The sequence below is a fragment of the Clarias gariepinus genome, chromosome 14 (assembly GCF_024256425.1).
Source record: "Clarias gariepinus isolate MV-2021 ecotype Netherlands chromosome 14, CGAR_prim_01v2, whole genome shotgun sequence".
NCBI lineage: Eukaryota > Metazoa > Chordata > Actinopteri > Siluriformes > Clariidae > Clarias > Clarias gariepinus.
The window spans coordinates 2,203,575-2,227,354 of NC_071113.1; the positions used below are offsets into that span (position 1 = coordinate 2,203,575).

Genomic DNA, 23,780 nt, shown 5'->3' on the forward strand with positions numbered 1-23,780 from the left:
TAGGTAATTACGTAGCAACAAGAAAAATAACAGTTAGTTGTTATTTTAAGACACAGAGGTCAGCCTTTCTGTAATAGTTCTTGCAAGAACAATATTGTCAAGTGCATTTGCAAAATCCGTCCAGCACCGTACTGAAACTGGCTCTCATGAAGGCCGTCCCAGGAGGGCGAGACCAAAACCTACCTCTGCCGCAGAATATAGTTTTTTTTTTTCTTTTTTTTTTTTTGCACAGATATTTCCAAAACAAGACAGGGAACACACACAAGAATTAACTGTTAATGTAACACATTTGCCATACAGTATTATATAAGACTGTGTATACTGTATGATTTGATGAACTATATTTTTATTGACAACAAAGTGTATTTATTTATTTTTTTGTATTTGGAATTGGCCAGAAGTGTAACTACATGCTACTTCTGCAATAAGAATATATTTATAATATGTCAGTTTTTATATTTTTTATATATAGTATAAAAAAAATCTGTAATTTACTAATAAAACATTAACTTTATACTTTAATTTCATTGAATACTGCGAGGTATGTATGTTAGTACACACACAGCTATATACTTTAAGTGTACTAAGTATACTTCAAGTTATTCCACTTCAGCACACAAAAGTATGCTTGATAAATTTAAAATTCTGCTTTTGTACAATTTAATTACAACTCAAATACACTTAGTACAAAATTAGTTTGATCCAAAATAGCGGACTTTAATAAACTAGTCATTAGTCTGGAGCAAGTACACTTTAGTATGCTTTGGCATGCTAGGATTTAATATACTTAGCATCTTTTTTGTTTATTTTCAAACATGTAATCTTTATAAAAAACACATTTTAAAGTTAAAGCTAAATAAATACATTCAAGCTGGGAATTACTTTATTCGTAAATCAGGTACCATATGGATCTAGAATATGGTGGATCTTTTGCTGCATAATGAAGATCCTGAAATTTTTTAAGAGAGCACCAACTCCTGTATGCAGCCCATTTCTGGAGATTCATTTTCCCCAGTGTGTGCGCTGCGGGGGTGTGGGTGTGAGAAGGAGAGAACGGCGTAGGAGCTCAGGTGTGCTGCTCACCCCCGAAACGCTCTATTCTTTTACCCTTCTCTTTACTTTATGTTTTGTATTATAATTTTGTGATGTTGAAGGAGGCCGATAAAGGTTTTGTCCTGAACGTTATTCTTGGCTCTGAGTTCTTTTTTCCCTCGGCTACCCGACACAAAGCATCACACCATATTTAAGCGACCACTTTAATTTCAAGCAAGAAAGGCAAGAGCTTTATTATGCAAAGGTCTTCCTTCAATTAAAAACAACAAGTTTAAGATTTATATCTGCTTGTCTTTTTTAAACAACACTAGAATCCCCCATCCCACCCCCGCTGAATGTAACTCAGTAATTTTTACTCTGAGTAAAATTTTTATGAGCTACTTTTTACTTTTACTTGAGTAGATTTTTATAATGGTAACTTTACTTGTACTTCAGTAAAATTTCACCTAGCTTACAGTACAGTGAAACCTTCGATTATTAACAGAATTCGATCCGGAATCAGACTCATATTTCAAAACACTCGTAAATCAAAGTGAATTTTCCTATAAGAATTAATAGAAACTCAAATTATCTGTTCCACAGTTTCAAAAAATAAATATGTAAAAATTATTAGTAAAAAATATAAAGTAAAAATAAAACAAATTAACCTGCACTTAACCTTTAAATAAAATAAAAATAAATCCTGAGAGGTACTGTAAGTGTTTCTGTTTGTGTGCACAGGCGCTGTGTATGTTATTCAGTTCTGAACACATTATCACCATTTTTTGGCTGACATCATAGCGAATCCATTTATATATAATTTATGATAATAAGACATACTGTACAGTATAACCTAATCAAGAACATTCTAAATATACTATTCCTAACAAGATTAAAAAGGTTCACTTGGTGGTGCCAAGAAGAATCATAAATTAAGTTAAAAGCGAGGTTATTGCTATTATTGCCAATATTTTAGTGTGGCTAAAACGTATTACCTGCATTTACAGTTGTTGTTTAGCAGCTAAAAGACTGACAAGAACACTATTTCCTATGGGTAACTTTGTATCCCGAGGTACCACTTTAATTTTTATCTATCTATCTATCTATCTATCTATCTATCTATCTATCTATCTATCTGTCTGTCTGTCTGTCTGTCTGTCCTTTCATTCATGTTGAGTAAATGTCTTCTGGATCCAGTACTTATGATAATAATACTACAACTACTACTACTACTACTACAAATAATAATAATAATAATAATAACAGGATGGCCGGCCATGAGTCACGTTAGGGCCCCACAGGCGACGCCCTTGTTCACTCACTCTTTGTCTATACCGCTTTATCCTGTATTCAGGGTTGCGGGGGACAGGAGCCTATCCCAGGAGACTTAGGGCATGAGGTGGGGTACCTATCCATCGCAGGGCACACACACAACAATACACTACGGAGACAACGTGCATACTCCATGCACACAGGCAGGAATCGGACCAACGTCACCATGCCGTCACAGACGATGCCATTAAAATTTTTATTTGATTATTATTATTTTTTTATAACTGCGCCATTAGAGAGAGAGAGAGAGAGAGAGAGAGAGAGAACAGACAGGCAGACGCGCATTCGGACTTTTATTATGACACAATCAGCATCGTCCCCGGAAGTGATCCTGAATGCCGACAATAACAAGCAGTTCTGAAATGCGTCAGTTGTAACGACTTTAAGAAATAAATACGCGTCGTTTTTGGTTTTTACTCCCAATAACGCACGTGCCACCGTATAACAAAACACACAGTGATCTTCGTTCAGTCTCGATCCAGCTGCGTAAAACCCGGGAGTGCGAAATTAGACGGACTCATAAATATCGTTTTTCGTTAGCTTTGGTTTGTTTTTGTGTTTTTGTTTTTTTTTTATCGCGCGTGGATGGAGCTGTCTAAAGCGGAGCGGCTGAACGAGCGCGTGAGCGAGCTGCTGGCGGCGGCGGTGCAGCGCGTGCTGGAGGCGGTGCGGGACACCGTGCGGGAGTACGAGGAGAAGAGCGCGCACACGCAGAGGGAGAACGAGCGGCTGCGGAGGAGAGTGCACGAGCTGCAGGAGCGGCTGGACCGGGACACCGCAGGTACGCCACAAGTATTGGCACCCCTACTCAAAGTCCTGAGCTCGACGGTTCATGACTGAATCCGTGCTGGGAGGATGGGTTCCCGGTCCGGTCCGGTTCCTCTCAGGGTTCACTCTTACTGACATGTCAGGAAGCTTTTCTCCTCAGCACCGTCACCCTCGGCATGATCATCAGGGACAAACTGATAAATTGAATTGAATCTATTCGTTCATGCAAGCTCGTGTACGGGTTCTTCAGGATGGACACACTGAGGTCCAGACTCTGTCCAGAACCCTGTAACAGATACGCAGTACAGCGGCACCTTGGCGTACTAAATTTCGATTTGCGAATCACTTGGTCCCATAGAAAATAATGTAAATGCAGATAATCCGTTCCAGCCACCCAGATATGACCAATATCACCAAGATCTAACACTATAATCATATTTCTGCATATAAAAACACTCAAAACCTTTAGAAAAGACACGTAAATGAAGTAAAATCTGTATGTTTTTATACATATAATAAAACTGTAAAGTGGGCGTATCTGTGCTTCGAAGATATTTGCGGGAAAATAATTTTGGTGGGACGTACGATAAGTCAAGATGGTGTTTGGAATTTTTCTTGGAATGTTAAACTACTTTAAAATTAATTTTAATGGGGTTTTCACAGGTGTATTTGGCCGAGCTTAAGGTAACATATCGGCCCACAGGAAGAGAAGATCTGCTACTTTGGATGTTAAATTGAAAAACGCTCACATAGCATTGAATAAATAAATAAATAAATAAATAAATAGACTTTGGAAGAAAGTCATTAGTTCATTTCAAAATTCAACAGATGGCGTTGTACATTTTTTTAAATGCACTTTTGAGTGTGCAAATAAATTCCACACTGGCACATCTAGTAATGAAATAAATAGACTTTAAATCTCACACAACCTTAATTTATGATTCCTCTCGGCTGCTTTAAAAAAACGAACTGAAAGCTTTTCTTCTTGATGACATTCTTAGGACCCATGATGTTATGTCTTTACTAAGTATTACAAAAAATGCAACCAAAAAAAAAAACACACACACAAAAAAAAAAAGTAAACTTGGCATTTCATTGACACAAGTTTTGAACGGCTCCCGGTGTACAAGCAACCAGAAATACTCGCGACCGGCTCGTTAGTTCGAATGCTGAACATGCTTCACGTGCTCGGGGTCAATTTTTATGCAAAATTAAGGCCAAACTTTGCAGGGTTGTCTGCTGACCTACTACTGTGTTAATATTAGGGTTATCAATGTTAATGTTCTATGTAGATATAGTCTTATGCAAGGGTTTAGGCACCCTTCAAACCTTGTGCACACACTTGCGGACACTCGACAAACACGGCTGCTTAGAGGAACCCATGGAAGACAGTGAAAATTAAAGTTATTGATGCCCACAATGCAGGAGAATCCTAAAATAAGATGGTGGATCTATCATGCTTTGGGGTTGTGTTGCAGCCAGTGGCACAGAAAACATTGAACGGGTGGAGGGAAGAATGGATTCCACTAAATACCAGCAAATTCTGGAAGCAATCCTCACACTATCTGTAAAACAGCTGAAGCTGAAAAGACGATGGCTTCTACAACAGGACAATTATACTAAACATCCCTCGGAATCCACTATAGAATCCCTCATGAGATGCGAGCTAAAGGTTTTGGAATAGCCATCACAGTCCCCTGCTTTAAACATCATTCGAAATTTGTGGGTAGATCTTAAAAGAGCTGTGGATGCAAGACAACCAAAAAATATTACAGAACTAGGAGCCTTTTGCAAGGAAGAATGGACGAAAATCCCAAGACTTTTAGCTGGCTATAAAAAGCGTTTGCAAGCTGTATCATCTGCCAGAGGAGGTGTTCTTAAGTACTGATTATGTTGGGCGCCCAAACTTTTGCACAGTGCCATGATTTCATTTTTTTATTTTTGTTCAATTTATGGCATAAAAGGTAACTATGCACCAATGTTTGCTGAAAATATTGCGCATGTTTTTCTATTTCCAAGAGAGACTGTGTTAAAAACTTCAAATAAAAAAAAATCACCCAAGTCTGTTATTTATCAAGGGGTGCCTAAACTTTTGCATAAGACTGTAAATATAAGCCCATAAACTCCTCAAGGTCCAGGAGCATTTCTGGCCGTGTGTGTAAATGATCTCCGTGCCTTACTTATTTGTGTTTTGTTTTTGTCTGTGTGTGTATTTAGTTTCTCACATCACTGCCCAGCTCACCGTTTCTTCTCCTCCGGCTTCATTGGTACAGAAGAAACCGTCATGCTGTCGTCCTGAGGACATGATCCCATCGAGAGACAAGCCATGTTTCAAAGAGGAACCGCCCAATGAGGGTCAAAGCGCTTTGTTTCCCGCTGAAATAAAAACTGAAACCGAACAGGCAGACTATCCGGGTGTGGAGGAACCCGTGCTGGAACCCGTTCTCCAGAACACCTTCCTCCCCTGCGCACATTTGCAGTCCCAGGGGCCTCAGAACGAGACGGACTTCCCGCCGGTGGTGCCAGTGCTGTCGCAGTGCAACAACGCGGACACTCTGGACACCTTCGTGGAGCATTTCCCCTTTGATGAAGACGGTTGGAGACAGCAGAGCCGGGACGAGCGACACTTCTGCCTCCTGTGTGGAAAATACTTTAACCGACTCGCCAACTTACGCATTCATCAGCGCTGCCACACGGGCGAGAAGCCGTACACGTGCACGCACTGCGGCCGGCGCTTCAGCCACAGCGGAAACCTGCAGAAACACAAGCGAGTGCACACTGGCGAGAGGCCATACCAGTGCCCGCAGTGCAGCAAGAGCTTCTGCCAGTCCAGCCACCTCAAGAAGCATCAGATGGTTCACACAGGGCGACACGTCACCGTCGCCAGGAGGAACATGGAACTCTGAGGGGAACGTGAATTTCCGTCCGCTGCACTTTTCGAAATTTTAAAAATGTTAAACTTGCAAATCATATTCGTAGCAGTACTGTAACATAAAACTTTAGCACAGTGTTCGAAAGACTACATAACACCTACGTAAGCCCTCCATGACAACGGCAACAAGTCTGCATGTATAAAACCTTTTTAACAAAAGCGTGTTCTCTCATTATGATGCCAAGTTTTGGATAACAGTGAGACAGTTTTGTTGATGTTGTTATTGTTGATGTAATAAATTAATACAGCTTGTGTATGTTAAATCAGGCTACTTGATTTAAAGTATTAGTGACGCCTTACTACTCGTCATTAGCCGAGATATCCTAGCGAAGGTTTACTGTTTACAGTTATTCCACAAGGCCAACTTTACATGCGACCAGAGGTCGTGAAAGCTGACTTTGTAGCTCAGCAACGTGAGAATATTCCATCATATCCCATATTATTACGAAATACTTAATGTCGTAAGTTTAATTCTAAACTTTAACTGTTATGAGCGATCGGGTTTTATTAGTAGTCGTAGAGCTTTTAGACAAATTTTACTGTGTACTGATGTTTGAAGTCCCCATTGTTGATGCTCTCGGCTGATTAAAGGTGACTAAAATAAAACCCACGGCTATGACTCTGTTCTTCACACACCCACATTGTGGTTATTACGTTCAACAACAAAAATCTGCAATTTACAAATGAGTATGTTTTTGTTTGTTATTCCTTTGAGAATAAAAGTTTTGGCTCTAAGTGCTACGGCAAAAGTCCAATTTCAAAAGCTGTATTATGATTTGGCCGCCCCTTTGGCTGCCTCACCAAATAACAATTGTCTCTGCTGTGCCACCTCAGGAAGTTGTTATATTAATATACACACAAGAAAAAACTTACTTTTGTAAATAGTGACTGTGACTACAAATGCAGTAAGTTATTATAATTTATTTATTATTTTTAGTTTACACTTTATGTAAATGGTTCTAACAACGCAATGGGGACTTGTGGAAACACTTGTTTTAATCACTTGATAGTGTGAACACTGAACTAGTTTCAAACTCGCATAGAAATGTTTTGTTGTTAATTTTTATTTGTATATAAAAGACGTATGTGAATATATAGAATAAATGTTTTCATTTCTCTTTTTACTTTCATTTAAGAATTATATATATTTTGTATTTATTTATCTTTTTTTTTTAAATACTCAATTCAATTTTATTTATATAGCGCTTTTAACAATGGTCATTGTCAATTGGTGTTCTCAAATTACCGGTAGTGTTTGAATGGGTGTGTGAGTGTGTGTATGTGTGTGTGCTCTGCAATGGATTGGCTCCCTGTCCAGGGTGTACCCCGCCTCGTGCCCCAAGTCCCCTGGGATAGGCTTCCCCCGCGACCCTGAATACAGGATTAAGCGGTATAGACAATAAGTGAGTATCTTAGTGAAGCCCTGTGGTTTTGTAGGCTTACAGTGGAGTATGATCCTGCTGGACTTATATAATTATGTTGCTAAAATTGTTTTAAGAAAAAAATGTCTTTGTCGGGTTGATGAGTGCTTAAAGCATTTCAGTCCCTAAACCATATTCCTACAGCATGGACAGTTTTTTTTTTTTTTACATAAAGATATATTTAGAAAAGAATGAGAGTGCTGAGAAGGGGGGCGAGGGTAGGGGTAAATATGATTTCCAATAATCTTATAATATTATATATATAACAGTATATATTAAACGATTTGATATTTGACAATTGATGCAATTTAATTTTAAGTAGCTTCAAATAGATATGTGACCCTCTTTAGCTTATTTATTAGTGTTGTTATGAAAATACCTGATCTTTAATCAATAATGTCCGATTGAAGTGACTGCTCAACAAACTGTATGTAAAAAAAAAAAAAAAAAAGGACTTTTATTTTGAAATCGACAGTAAATAATACCGGAAGTAAATAGACGCTCAGTCGCAGCAGCGAGCCGAGGAGTCTGAGTGATAACAGCGATAGAACCAGAAACAAAATAGTATTTTTTTTATTAACTTGGCGTATTTTTTGGATTATACAGACCTAAATTTGTGTGTTAATTTACTTTTAATTGAACCCATAGTAGTAAAGGTCTTTTCAATAATCACCGGGTACTCGTTTCTTCGCTTCCGTGTTTGTTAACTCTGTTACTTCAAAGCATTTTATCGTTTTATAAACGAACCGGTCGCCATGGCAACAGCGGCACTGGATAAGAGCGTGTCTCGGTAATTTCTCTAATATTTTTTTAAATCTGCTGTCATGCGTTGTTCCGTTTTAAGTTACACAGATTTTGCTGTATTTCTGTGGCATTTCTAAGCCGCATCGCTCGCCCTATTGTTATTAATTCATTAACCCACGCAGTGACGTCACTGTGATCACATTTCTCCCAAACTTGAGGCGAGAAACAGGAATTCTGATCTCATTTTCAGCTAATGTGTGCTCAAAAAGCCGCCCGATGACGTCATGGACTCATTTGCCTGTTTAATGTATGACGTCAGGATGGACGAGTTTCTGAAGACACACTGGGATTATGATTTTATTTCATTTATATACAGCAGCAGAGCAATGTACAGGTTTACAAAGTTCTGACGCTTCAGTCTTGTCTTGTCTTGTCTTTTTCTGTGTCTCAAACTCTTTGTCTGCTTTTATTATACTGTTTGTTACTTGAACATCTTCTCTGCATGTTTCCTCTCAGTAACACTCTTGAGTTGGAGTTCTGTAAGCCTCATCAGCACCACCTATACTGTAGATCTCACTCTCCATCAACTTCCCGATCCTTTAAAGCCGAATTTCCAGTCCAGCCGTCATCAAGAACAGCATTTGATGTTTCCTTCCCTGATCTGTGACTCTTCGTTCTCTGATACTCTTAACATTGCCTTCTAGTTCTTGAAGTTTTGACGTCTGGTTTTCCCATTGAATCATCTCTCAAGAATCTCCTTCATGAGTTTTCCTAGTTTTCTAGTCCCGTCAGCCTCAAGAGTGATTGATTGTTTAGAAAGCAATGTTCATCTGTGATTGGTAATTTGGAACAATCGTGATCACTGATTGGTTGTTAAGAAAACAATGATCTTATCTTCTAGGTGTTTACCCGAGGTTGGCAGCCACTATGTTTCGTTATCCCTACCCTCTGGTTTGAACCTTCCTTTCAGTTTAAATCTTCTTTTTTTAGTCCTGTCGCGCTTCAGAAACCCATCAAAAACTTTGTTTCTTATCCTCTTTGAGTGTACTCAACCTTTCTAAACTCCCATTGCTGGCAGTGTGTAGCTGCTTTTATAATAAAAAAAATAATAATAATCATCATCAGTGATTGGTGGTTAAGGAAATAATAATTTTTTAGTCTTGTTGTTTAAGGAGCAGTGGTGATCAGTGTTTGCCCATTGGTCATTAATTTATGATTACTTGTGCTCTACCCTGGTCAGGGTGGTACTGTAACCGGTGTCCTCTGGGCATCTGGTAGAAATACTCTTTAAAAGGGGGATTCAGTGGATCACAGAACACCATGCGCTTACATTCCTACTTTCTGTTACATTTATGGATTTCTATTACCAGTCCACCTAGACGTGTTTTTAGGAGTTAAGAGAATAACGGAGAACAAGTGAGACTCATTAGAGACCATAACCCGAATAAACCTGGGAACGCTGGAGCTTTGAGATGGAAGTGTTACTCGCTGCATTAACATCTCCTCCCATTGTTACTTTCTCAGTGCAGTTATGTGACCTAGTAATGATCAAAATTATATGTACCACTTAACAATCCAAAAAAAAAGTAGCTGAGCCAAGCGAATGGTTTTAACTTAAAAGAGAACCTTTTTAAAGAGAACCTTTCTTTTCCATTTTATTAAAGGAGCGGTAACGTGTCCAAACTGGAGCGACTGAACTGTCGTGTGATGAAGCTGCTGACGGCGGCGGTGCAGGAGGTGCTGGAGGCTGTAAAAGAAACTGTGTCCGAATATCAGGAGAAAACGTCTCGGACGCAGAGGGAGAACGAAAGGCTGCGTCTGAAATTACAGGATGCCTTGAAGAGCCTGGAGAAAGAGCGGGAAGGTGAAGCTTGTGCTTTCAGTTAAGAAAACGAATACCAGTATTTATATGGAAATGTCACCATTGTTCTTGTTTTTTCTTTACAGTTTCAAGACTCGCATCTATCTCCTTGTCCATTAACCGTCCGTCCACTGAGTCTCCGCAGACCCCTGAAGTTCAACAAGTCTCTTCTTTAAAACAAGATTCAGTTGTTAAAGCAGACGCAGAACCAGAGGCAGTGTGTGACCTGCAAGTGGCGTTTACGCTACCGCCTGCAAGCACGTCAAGAGCCGAACAGGTCAACGCCTCAGATTTGAACCGCACCATTAAAAGAATGGAACATGGCACTTGTGTTGCTGATGCCTCATCAAGCGTAGACGTTAAAACCGAACCTGTTGCGTCCGAATGTTCTCAACAGCAACAGCAACAACAACAGCAACAACAACAGCAACAGCTCAGTCAAGTTTTAGTTACCATGGGTGAGTCTCAGAGAGATGAGACAACCAGGCAGGACAACACCAGCTCTAGTCTGTACGTCCAGTCGAACCTCAGCGCACTCGGAAGGTGTCTCGGGAACAACTGGAGGACATCGTCTTCCCTGCAAAGACTGGAAAGACAACGTTACAGTCCACGAGATGAGGAGCACCACGTTTGCCACGTTTGCGGGAAGACCTTCAGTCGTGTCGGGAACCTTCGGATCCATCAGAGGTGTCACACCGGAGAGAAACCGTATCGTTGCCTGGTGTGTGGCCGCTGCTTTAGCCAAGCTGGAGATCTGAAAAAGCACAGAAGGGTCCACACTGGAGAGAAGCCCTACTGCTGTGTCCAGTGTGGGAAAAGCTTCAGCAGAGGCGAGAATCTAAAGCGGCATCAAAAGATCCACATAGGAGACAGGTTACGCCGCCAGAGTATGTGGAAAGATTCTCATGGGCTGGCCATTTGATATTTATTTATTTATATATATTTTTTGGGGGTGGGATTCCTGTAGAGGAGCAATGAAGACAAGGTCTAAATATGTGCTGGTCACAAAGAGGAGGAGGGGGATTTATTGTTATTGTCAGAGGAATGCAACACATTGGGTGGGACATGATGTTAGGGATAAATCATCAACTAACGTGCTAATTGTGGCGTTGCTTCATCAGAAGAAAAAAAAAAACAGGATTCCAGCATGGTTAGGGGCAGGGCTTTTTTTCTTTTAACAGACTTAAAAACTATCAGGAGGAACCTGAAATTAATAAAATCAGTTTTTCTAAGAAGTCTTTTGAAGTGATGCTGTATGATTATTAATAACACTGTTAAGTGTTAAATTCTGCACCATTATATACAGCGACAGATGGACAACACGGACATTCAGCTTCTCAGTGATGTCGAGCTGGAAGCGCTGTGACTAATTTTTTTGAGAAAATATTTAGAGAACAAATGATTTTATAAAGACAGCTTGTGTACACTTTGTTTTAATAAAAGTTTTTTTAAAAGTAAATTTCGAAAAAGTATTTTTGATTCTATATAAATTCATTATTATAAGATAATTCTAAACAATAATAAAATATATATAAATAATATTGGTTATTATAGTGATTATATTTGATTTATACAATCTATCGGCCATCAAAAGCCCTACGACTTGTGTAATTCATGATAATAAATGTAACGTTAATACATTTTTGTAGCATCTGTTAAAGCTATGTTAAAATTGGAGTGTACCAGGTGATTTGTTAGCATAGGCGTCTCCTTTAACCCTGATGTTAAAAAGAGGAAAACGTACAAAAGTTGCACCATGCAGATGATCTGACGATTTCCTGTGTGTTTCTAAAGAAAAAAAACGTTTCCTAACTCTTTTAAGAAGGCTTTACTTAAGATGTCAGATTCTCAATCCCTTTGCAAACACCACGTCACTCTGAGCTGGACAAAGTCCGTAGTTCATTTCTGTGAAGATCTCATGTGGTGCTGATGAGAGATTAGATAAAGAATTATGCTCCTCTACTTGGAACTACAATTAGAAGTACTGTAAAGGCAGAATATTTATAACTTTTTGTCAATTTTAAGGGGAAGGGGTGGTTCAGTGGTTAAGGTGTGGGACTGCTGACCAGGAGGTCCTCTGTTCAGCCCCGACGCCACCCGAGCTGCCACTGCTGGACCCTTGAACAAGGTCATTTATCCCTAAGTGCTACATTGGGCATTGAACCGACCCAGTGAGTAAGTGCCACAGAAACGACAGCTATATCTCCAGGGCGGAGTGTCGTTGTGGAGCGTAGACGGCGACACGCTGGCGGTGGTGAGCACTGATAGCTTTTAATTCAAATCTTTTAATGATCTTAATTGTCACTTAGCCAATTTTGATTTTACATAAAAAGACACAAACCTGAATAAGTGTATTATTAGAAGAGATAATTTATTGATTATTAGATGAGGAATTGTTAAGATATTGCAACATGAATTTGACATGGTTACTACAGATATTTAGCTTTTTAAGCTTTTAAAAAAAACAATTTAAGGCACAATTTAACAGGTCATACGCGTCTAGAAGCTTCACCAATCTTGGTATCAATACTCATACAGAAATATAAATCATTTGCATTTGATTATTGTTTGAAGCGAGGCAGTATAACTAAACATTTCACTGTATGTCGTACTGTGTATCACTGTGTATGTGACACATAAAATTTAAATTTGAGGTTTTAGGGAAGCAAAAATGGTCAAATGGTCACTTCCATGTGGTAAACATTTCAGAAGGAGCTGCTTTGGCGCACACATGTACGTATTATATGTATAAAATGAAAGAATAAAAGAATAAATACATAAATAAAACAATAAATAATATATATATAATAGATAAATAAATAAGCACCAATACCGTGTTTTGACTGTGGGGCAGTTTTGACCGGGCAGATTCACGGCCCTTTCATTCTGAAGGTTGTAATATTGTTTTATTTATTTGTTTACTTCATTTTGTTTTATGATAAGTGCCTGCTTTAGTTATATGCAATAATGTTTCTGCTTAATTTATTACTTATAATTCTCCAGTGCCAGACCATTAACCTGGGGCATTTTGGACAGGGCAGATTCACCTGTTTATTCAGTTCGAAGGTTTTAAAAGTATTATTTATTTATTTATTTATTTATTTATTGTGCAAAAAGTGTTTTCTCACGCGATTCTCTAAACAGCTAAAACACGGTGATTCCGAAACCTTAAGAATGTTCCATGACGGGGCTATTAAAATCACGTCTGTGCGCGACTCGTGTGAGTCAGGTGTGAAGTATCGCGATATTTGACCGCTCTCGGACTGTTACCACGGTGAAGCGCGAGCGCGCTCGCGCGCGCGTGAGGGGGGTGAGTAATACTAATCAGGGCGCGAGCGCGGTTACAGTTTGCGGAAGTGGAAGAGTTTCGTCGTCGAAGCTTGAGCAACTCGGTGAGTTACAGAAAACAAACTTCAGAAAACGACTTGTTCTAAAGCGGCACGGTGGCTAATTGGAAGAAGGAGAAACCCTAAATATATGGTGTCAAAATAAGCCAAAGTGTGAGAAACGTCACGAGCGCGTGCAGGCAGTCAGGAATCACAGCTGTGTTGTTGTTGTTGTTGTGTGACCTCTTCCACAGTTTCAGGTCCACAAGCACAGATGTTCTGCTGTGACCTTGGTGCGACCCCGTGATGAAGATCCATGGCAAAATCCTGCACCACTACCTGTCCAACGGTGCACCTGATAAAGAGGGGTACCTGTACAAAAAGGTAGGAAGATTTCTAACAGCAGCATGCATCCTTGTCCTGTCAGGTCCATCAGGGTTGTGTTTCATTATTGCAAACTAGCGTAGTTAAAGAGCTGCTCGAAGTAGTTAAAAATAATCTGCTGATTTTTAATGTAATCAGTGATTATTATAATAATTATTATTATTATTATGATTATTATTTGAGGTTGAAGCCCACGTCCATGTCTGTGTGTCTCTCTGTACAGCAGAACTCTCTGTCTAACTTATTAATACAAAGAAATCCCATTCTGTAAGGTTGAGTATCTTACGCCTTGTTTACACTTAGTTGTCCTTCTTTGGTGCTCAGACAAATACACTCCCTGTTCGGTAATCGGAGAGTGAATCACAGATGAGAAATGGAAAAAGTAGATAAAAGGATAAAGATGAAGTTTTGTCTTAAAACCACTCCAGCGTGTTAAAATTCACTTATACCACTTCAGCGCTGTTATTTTAGCGAAATATGAACTAATCGCAGTAAAAATATTCAGTTTGTTTCTATGTATATGGATAACAGAACATCACAGCTGACTGTTTTGCCCGTCTCACGCTTCTCAGCACTTTTTTCTGAGATTATTCATATTTTGAAATCCAGTCATGTGTTATTCATCGCTAGCAGGTTGTTGAAGTCACTTTTTTTTCCTTGTAGTTTGTCATTTGTGGGCGTGGCCTTTGGTATTTCTTTTTTCATATAAACTTTTTTTAATTAAAATGTTTGTTCCTGCAGGGTGAAGTGAACACGTCTTACCAGAAGCGTTGGTTCTCCCTCAAGGGAAACCTGTTGTTTTATCGTGAGCGCCGGAGCGAGCGGGACATCCTGGGCGTGATCGTGCTGGAGCGTTGCGTCGTGCAGCTCTGCGACTCTGAAGAGCTTTTTGCCTTCTCCGTGTCGTTCTTTGGTGGCGCCGAGGAGGCAGACGGTCTGCGCACGTACAAGTTCTCCGCCGAGGACCAGGCGAGTCAGGAGAGCTGGGTCAAAGCCCTTCACTCAGCCAACCACGGCTACCTCGAGCTCCTCGTACGAGATCTGAGACAGCAGTACCTAGGTAAGGCGCGACCTCCTGTACACTTTTACTCATAGAAAAGAAGACTAATCTTAAACCTGGTCAAGAACATCAACAAGATTGGAGTGTGATTAAAAGGATCACGCAGCCATTGAGTTAATCTGTACTTATATCACTTAATTACGCTTGGACAAGGACAAATTCGAGCTTGTAAGGTAGTGTGAAATGCTGCTTAGCAAAAACAAATTGTTTGGATCAGTTCATATATTACTGAATTACGATTGTTTGGATTAGTCCATGACCTTGTGTGTGGTAAGATTAGGACCATGGTATAAGTGAACGCAGGTGTACCAATCTAACATCGCATCAACATAACGGGTTAACAGGTAGAGGTGTGCAGCAAAGTAGGGTCTCCTTCTTCTTCTTCTTCTTCTTTTTCCTTTCTCTTTTCCCTTGTTAACCTCCTTACTGGTTTTGTTGGAAGAAAGTTGCATCTTCGAAACAGACATCTGAGAAATGTCAGAGCTGTAGTGTGATTTACGACAAGTTCAGTATGAGACGGTTGTGAAATTCTTTATGGAGTCCCAGCAGGACAGAAAATCCATGAGAACCACCTGACTAAGAAAGCGGTGTGCTGGATGTTCGCTCATACCGCATGACTCCCCCTGACACAACAAGTAAACAACCCTGTCATGCTGTCCCACTTGTGAATTCCAGCAGTCATGTTTTTTTTGTTGTTGTTTTTTTTTTTTTGTTGTTTTTTTTACTAAACTATTATCTTTTTCTTTCTTTTCCACTCTTAGAGGCAGCAAGAAACACCGGAGTGGACCCGGTGGACAGCATGTCAGCCAAGGAAATGATGCGACATTTTCAGAAGCCTCACAAGTACCCAAGCTCGAACTCGGTCTTCTACATGCCGAACGAAAACCAGGTGCTACAAGCCCCGCCCATCAACAATAAGCAAGCCGCCAAACGCTCCCCTAAACTTTGGCCCAAGCGACACACAGTAGGCCCTGCCGCGTGCAGTACGGAGTGGGCGGCGGAGCCTCTGCCAGACTTCTGTCAACTGCACGAGTACTTTGGACAGGAAGTGAGGCAACTGGTGGCTGAGTGGCAGAAGAAGAGACTTGAAAAGATGGCTCCTGCTGAGGGAAATCTCATCGATTTGGGCTAAAAAAAATAAAGTAATAAATTTTTGCACTTGGCCTTTCAACTTCAGAATGTATAAATGTTCATGTATTTGTGTGTGAAGTCAGGGTGGGCGTAGTGTGACGAGATCACCTTAACATAATACTTTATTGTATAATACACGGTACTTGTGTAATAGAGACCAACTCTGTTGTTACAGTAATATGTAGCTGATTGGATGGTAAAATATTTCAAAATTATTTTTAAATCATTTATTTTTCTATTATTTTTTTAATAAAAATATTTTGTCATTATTTTTTATGTTTTAATATATTATATAATCCTCTTGCTGTATTTTTTCATATTTAATTACATTAATCTTAAAACATTCTTCTTTTTTTTTTTTTTTTTTTTAAGTCTGATACACTGGTCCGAATATTTTTTTTCACTGAATGCTCTAATTTAATGTAGTTGTTTTCTATTAAATTTCATAAATAAATATTTTGTTAAGTTATGGATTTAGCCTTTTTTGTTTAAAAAAAAAAAAAAACATTTCCCAGAGTTAGGAATGTGTGAAGTGTTGCTTAGTGGACTCCATGTTTATTCAAACCCATATTGAATTATTACGATTATTAGCGTATTATTGGTGTTTCCAAATTGCCTGTAGTGTGAGAGTGTGTGTGCACGTGGACCCTGTGATGGATGGGCACTTTGTGACCCTGGAAAGGATGAGGAGCAGAGAAGGTGAATGAATGAATGAATGAAAAATTAATTTTAAAAAAGGTGCTGTTTTTATTGCAGAGCATGCTAGAACAAAACAATAATAATAATAATGTCTGTCAAGGTCAGAATATCAACCCCTTGGTCCATTTCTTGAACATATTTTCCAGGAGTTACTTTACACTCTTTTACATTTTCAAATTTACAAGTTAAATGTAATGTTAAGTTGTTTACAAGTGCAGGTCAAGCTGTGTCAGTAGAGTTTAAATCCAGAGGGTGTGCTGGTCATTACATTAAGTATTACGTGTACAATCTGTGTTGCTTCCTATTTATTTCCTCAGGGAAACAGCAAATTAGCCACAATAGAACTCTTAGGGGCGGGGGGAGGTGGTGTTTAGGTTGTTGGGCTGTTCGATCGGAAGGTCCCTGGTTTGAGCCCCATCATCACCAGGGTGGGACCTTGATCACGGTCCCTAAACCCCATACAAAACTGCCACTAAAAAGGCAGATTACTCTAAGAGCGAGTCTTTGTTCCCTGATATCGCTAGGCATGTGGATCTAAAAGAAAAACACTTGTAGAGTTCTTGTAGGCATCAATAAGTCTGACCATCTTTTATCTTTTTCAAGCTTTTATGAGAATTTTGCATTATAGGAAGAAATGTAATTTGTTTCTTAAATTGTGCCAATACTTCTGGACTTCCGACTGCAAACAGGTGCGTTTTTACTGCAAATCAACAGACTAGTTTTGTAGCACCTCCACCGAGAGGAGCACAGATGGTGGGGTTAGAAAGGTCGGCAGGCTTTTTAGGGAGGAAAGTGAGTGCGTGTTGAGGCAGGGGTAGTTTAGTGGTTAAAACAACAGACTACTGAAGGGAAGATCGTACAGTAGGTTCGTTGCCCTGGACCCTCAGCTGTGTGATGAGATAAATGTAAGCTGCTGTGGATAAGTGTCTCTGCTAAAAATGTAAATGTTGGTGTCAAGAAGCATCAAGCTGACTGTGCGATGGACTGAGAGAGTGCTGTGAAAAAGAAGTGTGAATGAGAAGGAAGTCAAGTTATTTCTGTCTCAGCAGCTGATACTTTTTAAAGAACATCAATTCTTCTTCTTACCTCCTAAATGTGCCGTCTTGCCCCAGATGGCATGGATTTAGTGGTGACCTACAGATTTTAGATTAGGGTTTGTAGTACTCTTCTGGAATAAAAAAAATAAACAAACAAGCAAACAAAAACATGCCACGTCATTGGGGTGGGGTTTTCCTTTTCTACACTTTGTGTGAACGCGTGAAGTAGCGGACAGCACTGTATCTCTAAGTCAAGCCCTCAATAAGGAGTTTAACTGGAATTCCAACATCATAAATACAGCTCTGATTTAACGTGTTGTTTTGGGGTTATTTTAATCTGAACCACGTTGATATTTAAGGATGATCCTGATGTGAACATGCCTTATCCACTTGGAAGCATTGGGTCCCATTGTTGTTGTTTTTCTTCAGTATTATTCTGTAACTAATTGCTGGATGAAGCGAAGCTGAAGAAGAACCTCCTCATTCAGGAAACACGTTTAAAGTGTCGTTGCTGTGTTTATGTCGTGCGCTCCTATTTATAGCCGGTTCATTCATAAACCGAGTGTTGATGTGTGAGGATTTCTAACAACCAGAACATCCAGCTAATCCATGATTTTATTGCCAGGCTCAGGATGATCATAACACTGATGATAAACACCTGATTACATTTTTTTTCCTGAAAGTTGTTAATCTTATAATATATGTAAATTTTACAATAAACTAAAATTAATGGCACAGTAAACTAAAATTAAACTAATAACTAAAATTAATGGCACGGCACGGTGGTTCACGGTGGTTTCCGCTGTTGCCACACACATCCAGGGTCCCCAAGTCCAAGCACTGTTTCCGAATCCTCCAGTATGATTGTGTGTGTGAGTGTATGAGTGCTTGTTGGCCCCATATCGAACCGATTGTAAAGCTAATGGCAAAAACACCCATCTTTCCTTTTATGTCCAAATGCTGTACCAAACGGTGGACAGAGCTGGCAGGGTTGAATTCAAGACATCTCAGGATATTTTTGGCCGAGAAGCGAAAGGTGACACTTGAAGTCATGTTCTGTCTATTACTTTCCCTTGCTCTCTCTTTCGCTGCCAAACCTGATCATCTGGCTATACTTAGCTCTCCTTTGCTAGTATATAAGGCTCCATAGTGTCAAAATGTACATGTCGGTCACACAGACTTGGCGTAGGCTCTCTTGGCTCTCCTTCTCATCAGCTCCAAAAAAACTCGAGATATGGTGAGTGTTCCTGCTACATACTTTAGGAAGTATGGATTTTAGAAGGTAGAAATAAACAGACTTGATTTTGGACAAGATAAAGAAATTCCATTCTTCTTGATCTTTACATTTTTGTATAGGTATTAGTATTAATAATAAGGCTTCTATGACATCCACTGCCTTTCAAGACAAAAGAAAAAATTAGTGTTTTTAAATAAACATTTGCCATCAGTGAATTTCGCTATCTAAAATATGAACAGGTTTTGTTCATTTTCATGGAGGTATGGGTTTTTATTTTCATCTCCAGGCACCCAAAAAGGCCAAGAGGAGGCAGCAAGGAGAAGGTGGCAGCTCCAATGTGTTCTCCATGTTTGAGCAGAGCCAGATCCAGGAGTACAAGGAGGTAAGACCTAGAGCTACACCTCCACGCCATGCCAAAGGTCACAGAGTTATCCACATGCATTTCACATTGTCTCACCTTGTTATTCTGGAAACACAAATGAAGATGTAATTAAAACAGTCAACCAGGCCAAATTTTACATTTTACCAAAACGTTCCAGAGAAAAGAACAGAAATCCGACTTAATCCAAATTCTAATGAAATGCCATGCAAAACGAATGCAAATGAAACGCTGCAGCTGTTCCACACAGTTACAGCAGGTTTGGATGAGACAGATAGGAGAATACGTCTTCTAATACACCGGCACAATACAATAAAATCTTAGATAATTTAGTGATATATAATATTTAGGAAATTATCCTAAAAACATGATTTACACAAAAGACTATAGTTCACCACCTTAGATGTCCACTGTAATTTCTTTTCTTAATACTAAATTAATTTTTTAGTAATCGTCCATATGCTCCATTAATGTTATAGATCCAAAGTGAATAAATAATAATAATAAATAAATAAAAACATACACACACACACACACACACACACACAAAGTATCCATTTAAACAGTTCCTAGGTTAATTGGGCAGCTAGCCTTTCTTAGTAAAGAAACATACTGACAGATATCAACAAACGTTAAAATTGATCTCTGCTGGCTCAGTAAAAGTGATATGTCCACTTTAGGTTTGGCATTCTAGCCGATTCCTGGAATGCCGGAGGTAAAAATAAAACCACCTTGTGATAGTTTACACCAAACGTGCTCCTTCTGCTTTCTCCCATGTTTATACATGGAATGTGCCAAATCCTCAGACAGCTGATGCCAGCCATCATGACCCACTGGAATGTGTTGCTCAACAGGTGGTATACACAACTAGCAATATATCATTCTTTCCCTAAATACAATCCTTAATAATTAGCAAATAGTAATGAGAGTTTTCAGAATGGTGTTACCTCCTTCAAGGAAGAAATTTGGCCGCCTTCCCTCCAGATGTTTTGTTGATCTGTATTATTGTTTAATGTGACTTTCACTTGTAGTGTTAATTAAAAATAGAAATTGGACATGAAAGTGGCAGGTATCGATAGCTTTTAGGAGGTGTAGGTGCAGCAGGAGCAGTGAGAACGTGTAATCAATCCCTTAAACCTCGGCAAAGTCATGCCTTGAATTCCAAGACCATTTTAACACCTTAGAAAGGCAATCATCCAGCAGCTGCTTCTCAGATTTCACCCGGCACCAAAAGAGGAAACACAGTTCACTATGTGGACAGTTTATCGTATTGTAAAGACGTCTTCAAAGCGAGAAAATCTTTCTACATTTCAGGAAACAGTTCATAAACAAACCACTTGGCCTCTTTCTCTCAGACTGATGCTAAACTGAGCCGGGCACAAAGCTGAAATTGCTTAGAATGATACATATGAGAATTAATATCCTAAACTGGATATCCTGAATTGGGTGCCAAAACTTCTGATTCACTTGTTATTACTGAGACGGGTCCAGAAACATGGCTATTCATTTTACATTCATGAAGTCAAACTTCTCTTTTTGAGATACAGGGACAGAAAAATACTAATATACTCACTAACAAGTTCACTCACTGCTAAATTTCTTTGTGAAGTTATTACAGGATTGAATTCTTTGTCCAATTCTTTTCAAAGGCCTTCACCATCATCGACCAAAACAGGGACGGCATCATCAGCAAGGACGATCTGAGGGACGTGTTGGCCTCCATGGGTCAGCTGAACGTGAAGAATGAGGAGTTGGATGCCATGATCAAGGAGGCCAGTGGTCCAATCAACTTCACCGTCTTCCTCACTATGTTTGGCGAAAAGCTGAAGGGTGGGTTGCTAATCAGTGTTAGCCAACAGTTGATCATTTGAAACAGAATAGCAGAATAGTCTTCTTTCCTCAAGATTTCAGTGTAATAGATTGATTTCCTTTCAGAGAGGATCACTTAAAGAAAAACAGCTAGCATACAGTACCAGGCAAAAGTTTGCACACAAGTTTGGATTTATTTGTTTTCTAAATTCTAGAACAATTCAAGATTTTTATTTTTTAACCTATGAAATAACACATGTGGCATCAGGGTAATTGAGTAACAACAATAGTAACAGACAGTCGTTATTTCTAAGACATGAAGGTCATTTGTTCTGGAACAGTTCTTACAAGAACAGTATTATGTCAAGTGCATTTGCAAAACCCATCAAGCTCCATGATGAAACTGTCTCTCATGAAGACCTTCCCAGAAGAACAAGACCAAAACTGAGCTCTGCTGCAGAGGAGAAGTTCATTTAGAGTCACCAGCCTCAGAAATCACCAATTAACAACCAGCACCTCAGATTAGAGCCGTTATGAAGCTTTACAGACCAGAAGTAGCAGATATACATCTCAATATCAACTGTTCAGAGGAGATTATTTTGTATTTTGGATAATAAACGCCTTCAGTATTGTTTTACAGTGTAGAAAGAAATACAAATCAGGACAGACCATGGAGTTAGAAGACTGGTAGTGTGTCTACTTAAACATGACTGTACATAAAGTGGTTATACAATTGATTATGAACATTGATCATTTAATATGAGCTTGAGGAGTCACAACATGAATCATGAATCCTCTGATTCTAACAAAACCATGATCTTTAAGGTGCTGATCCTGAGGACGTCATTGTTAGCGCTTTCAAGGTCCTCGACCCCGAGGCCACCGGAACCATCAAGAAGGAGTTGTACGTGCATTAGCTCAATTCATTTTTTACCTTTTATTTTGGATGAATGCATAAACCTCTAAAAACTAAACTTTTTTCCATCTCTCCAGCCTTGAGGAGCTTCTGACCACCCAGTGTGACAGGTTCAGTGCAGAGGAGGTGGGTTTTCACTAAGAATTAAGCATTTCTCATTGCAGTCATCAATATTTGAATAAAAAGTCTCTTTGACACTTTTTTTTTTGCGTTAGATGAAGAACCTGTGGGCCGCCTTCCCTCCAGATGTGGCTGGCAACGTAGACTACAAGAACATCTGCTACGTTATCACACACGGAGAGGAGAAGGAGGAGTAAACTCCTTTCTATCTACTATTTATCTACCTCTTACATCAATTCTCTCACACACCCCACACAAACACATGGTTCCTTCATTGGTTCCTTCATCTCGATGGCATGCTCAGGTTACCTTCTTCGATGAATGTTCCTCACGCTCATATGACAGATAATAAAAGACATTATCTCCATTGCTGAGATCCTGAACTGGACGACAGGATGGCTCTTGGAGTTGGTGGGATCATTTTGGTCTTTGGTGCACACTTGTTTCTTATCCCAAATTAAAAGAAAGAGCAGAGGAACAAGCACTTCTTGGCTGCTTCCATCAACAGTGCTGTTGTAAATATGCAGATTTTCTTTTTTTTAATTTGACTAAAGCAACTTCATTTTTACAGTAAAATACAAATTGATCCACCTCAATTCATGTCCTTTCTTTATTGATCTAACCAAGTTTTACTTGGCTTATTTTTAGAAAACTTTGCTTTTGCAGCAAACTAGGCTGCTGATGAGTTAGCACTACAGCTAGCTGAAATAATGTTAACTAGGTTATATCTATCTTTGTAATAAATAAATAAATAAATAAATAAATACAGTTGTGGCAAAAAGTATTGAGGCTAAAGTAAAAATCAAGGTTTTAATGATATTCTTGCATTTTTAAATTAGTATGAAGTTTTTTATTCTTCAAAACCCAATGGATCTGTCTTGGCGTCAAATCAAAAAGATGTCTTCAGTACTCTGGTGTCACTCGCTCAATCCATGCCTGACTGAAGATCACAGAAGTTCACAGTCCCCTTGAGATTTAGCCATTTTTGTGCAGAGGTGGACACCCCAGCTTAAGAAAGTAAACTTCCTGCCACATATTTGTTTCATTAATTAACTAAATTTAAATGAACACAACTCTTCAGCAAGATAAGACTTGAACTAACGAGTGACATCACCTGTTTGAGCTCAGGGAGAACTGTAATTAAGCAGAATTATCCACATTATCTGAATATCCACATGCTATGATGTGGTCGTAGACACAAGGGTGCAGCCAAAAGCATCAGAGCCATGCTGATAATAGGTACAACAGCACCACCTTGAGTGTGATATTGCTTTTATATGGTTACACCTTGCATTGCGAGTATAATTCGTTCCAGAAGTGTGCTTGTATCAAAGCGAATTTCCTCATAAGTAATATCGAAAACTTCAGGCAACTTTGACCCTCCCAAGTTTAAGTCCATTTTCATATGTTTCACTTCCATCTTACAAATGATACATTCATTCAGCAAACTGAAGGAGCTAAAAATGTATATTTTATAACAGAGGTGTTGAAAAAACTTTAGGAAGATCCCTAGAACCAGGATCATGTTGACTAACTAGTTGCTAGCTGGTGGCAGAGAAATGGCGGTAGGGGGATTAGGATCATTATTAAAT

The 23,780-nt window shown here is 39.2% G+C and overlaps 4 protein-coding genes across 5 annotated transcripts; all 4 read left to right on the forward strand.

Annotated features, from left to right (window-relative positions):
• Positions 1-2,702: 2,702 nt before the first annotated feature.
• Positions 2,703-6,670, forward strand: LOC128540901 (zinc finger and SCAN domain-containing protein 21-like). The gene is made up of 2 exons (XM_053510894.1): positions 2,703-3,145; positions 5,350-6,670. Exons 1-2 carry the CDS (start codon positions 2,950-2,952, stop codon positions 6,036-6,038), a joined length of 885 nt encoding a protein of 294 aa, XP_053366869.1. The 5' UTR covers positions 2,703-2,949; the 3' UTR covers positions 6,039-6,670.
• Positions 6,671-7,987: 1,317 nt separating this feature from the next.
• LOC128540900 (zinc finger and SCAN domain-containing protein 2-like) lies at positions 7,988-11,325 on the forward strand. The gene is made up of 3 exons (XM_053510893.1): positions 7,988-8,275; positions 9,894-10,093; positions 10,177-11,325. Exons 1-3 carry the CDS (start codon positions 8,241-8,243, stop codon positions 11,010-11,012), a joined length of 1,071 nt encoding a protein of 356 aa, XP_053366868.1. The 5' UTR covers positions 7,988-8,240; the 3' UTR covers positions 11,013-11,325.
• A 694-nt stretch (positions 11,326-12,019) lies between these two features.
• Positions 12,020-16,429, forward strand: LOC128540817 (sesquipedalian-1-like). Of its 2 annotated transcripts, none has more exons than XM_053510801.1 (4): positions 12,020-12,344; positions 13,671-13,800; positions 14,542-14,860; positions 15,622-16,429. In XM_053510801.1, exons 2-4 carry the CDS (start codon positions 13,723-13,725, stop codon positions 15,990-15,992), a joined length of 768 nt encoding a protein of 255 aa, XP_053366776.1. In that variant the 5' UTR covers positions 12,020-12,344; positions 13,671-13,722; the 3' UTR covers positions 15,993-16,429. The 2 variants fall into 2 exon arrangements, with proteins under 2 accessions (XP_053366776.1, XP_053366775.1); XM_053510800.1 differs by lacking the exon at positions 12,020-12,344 and adding an exon at positions 12,903-13,482.
• A 2,452-nt stretch (positions 16,430-18,881) lies between these two features.
• LOC128541611 (myosin regulatory light chain 2, skeletal muscle) lies at positions 18,882-22,784 on the forward strand. The gene is made up of 6 exons (XM_053512110.1): positions 18,882-18,964; positions 19,251-19,346; positions 20,993-21,173; positions 21,978-22,056; positions 22,146-22,194; positions 22,284-22,784. The coding sequence occupies exons 1-6, from the start codon at positions 18,962-18,964 to the stop codon at positions 22,383-22,385; spliced, it is 510 nt and encodes a 169-aa protein (XP_053368085.1). The 5' UTR covers positions 18,882-18,961; the 3' UTR covers positions 22,386-22,784.
• The last annotated feature ends 996 nt before the right edge of the window (positions 22,785-23,780 follow it).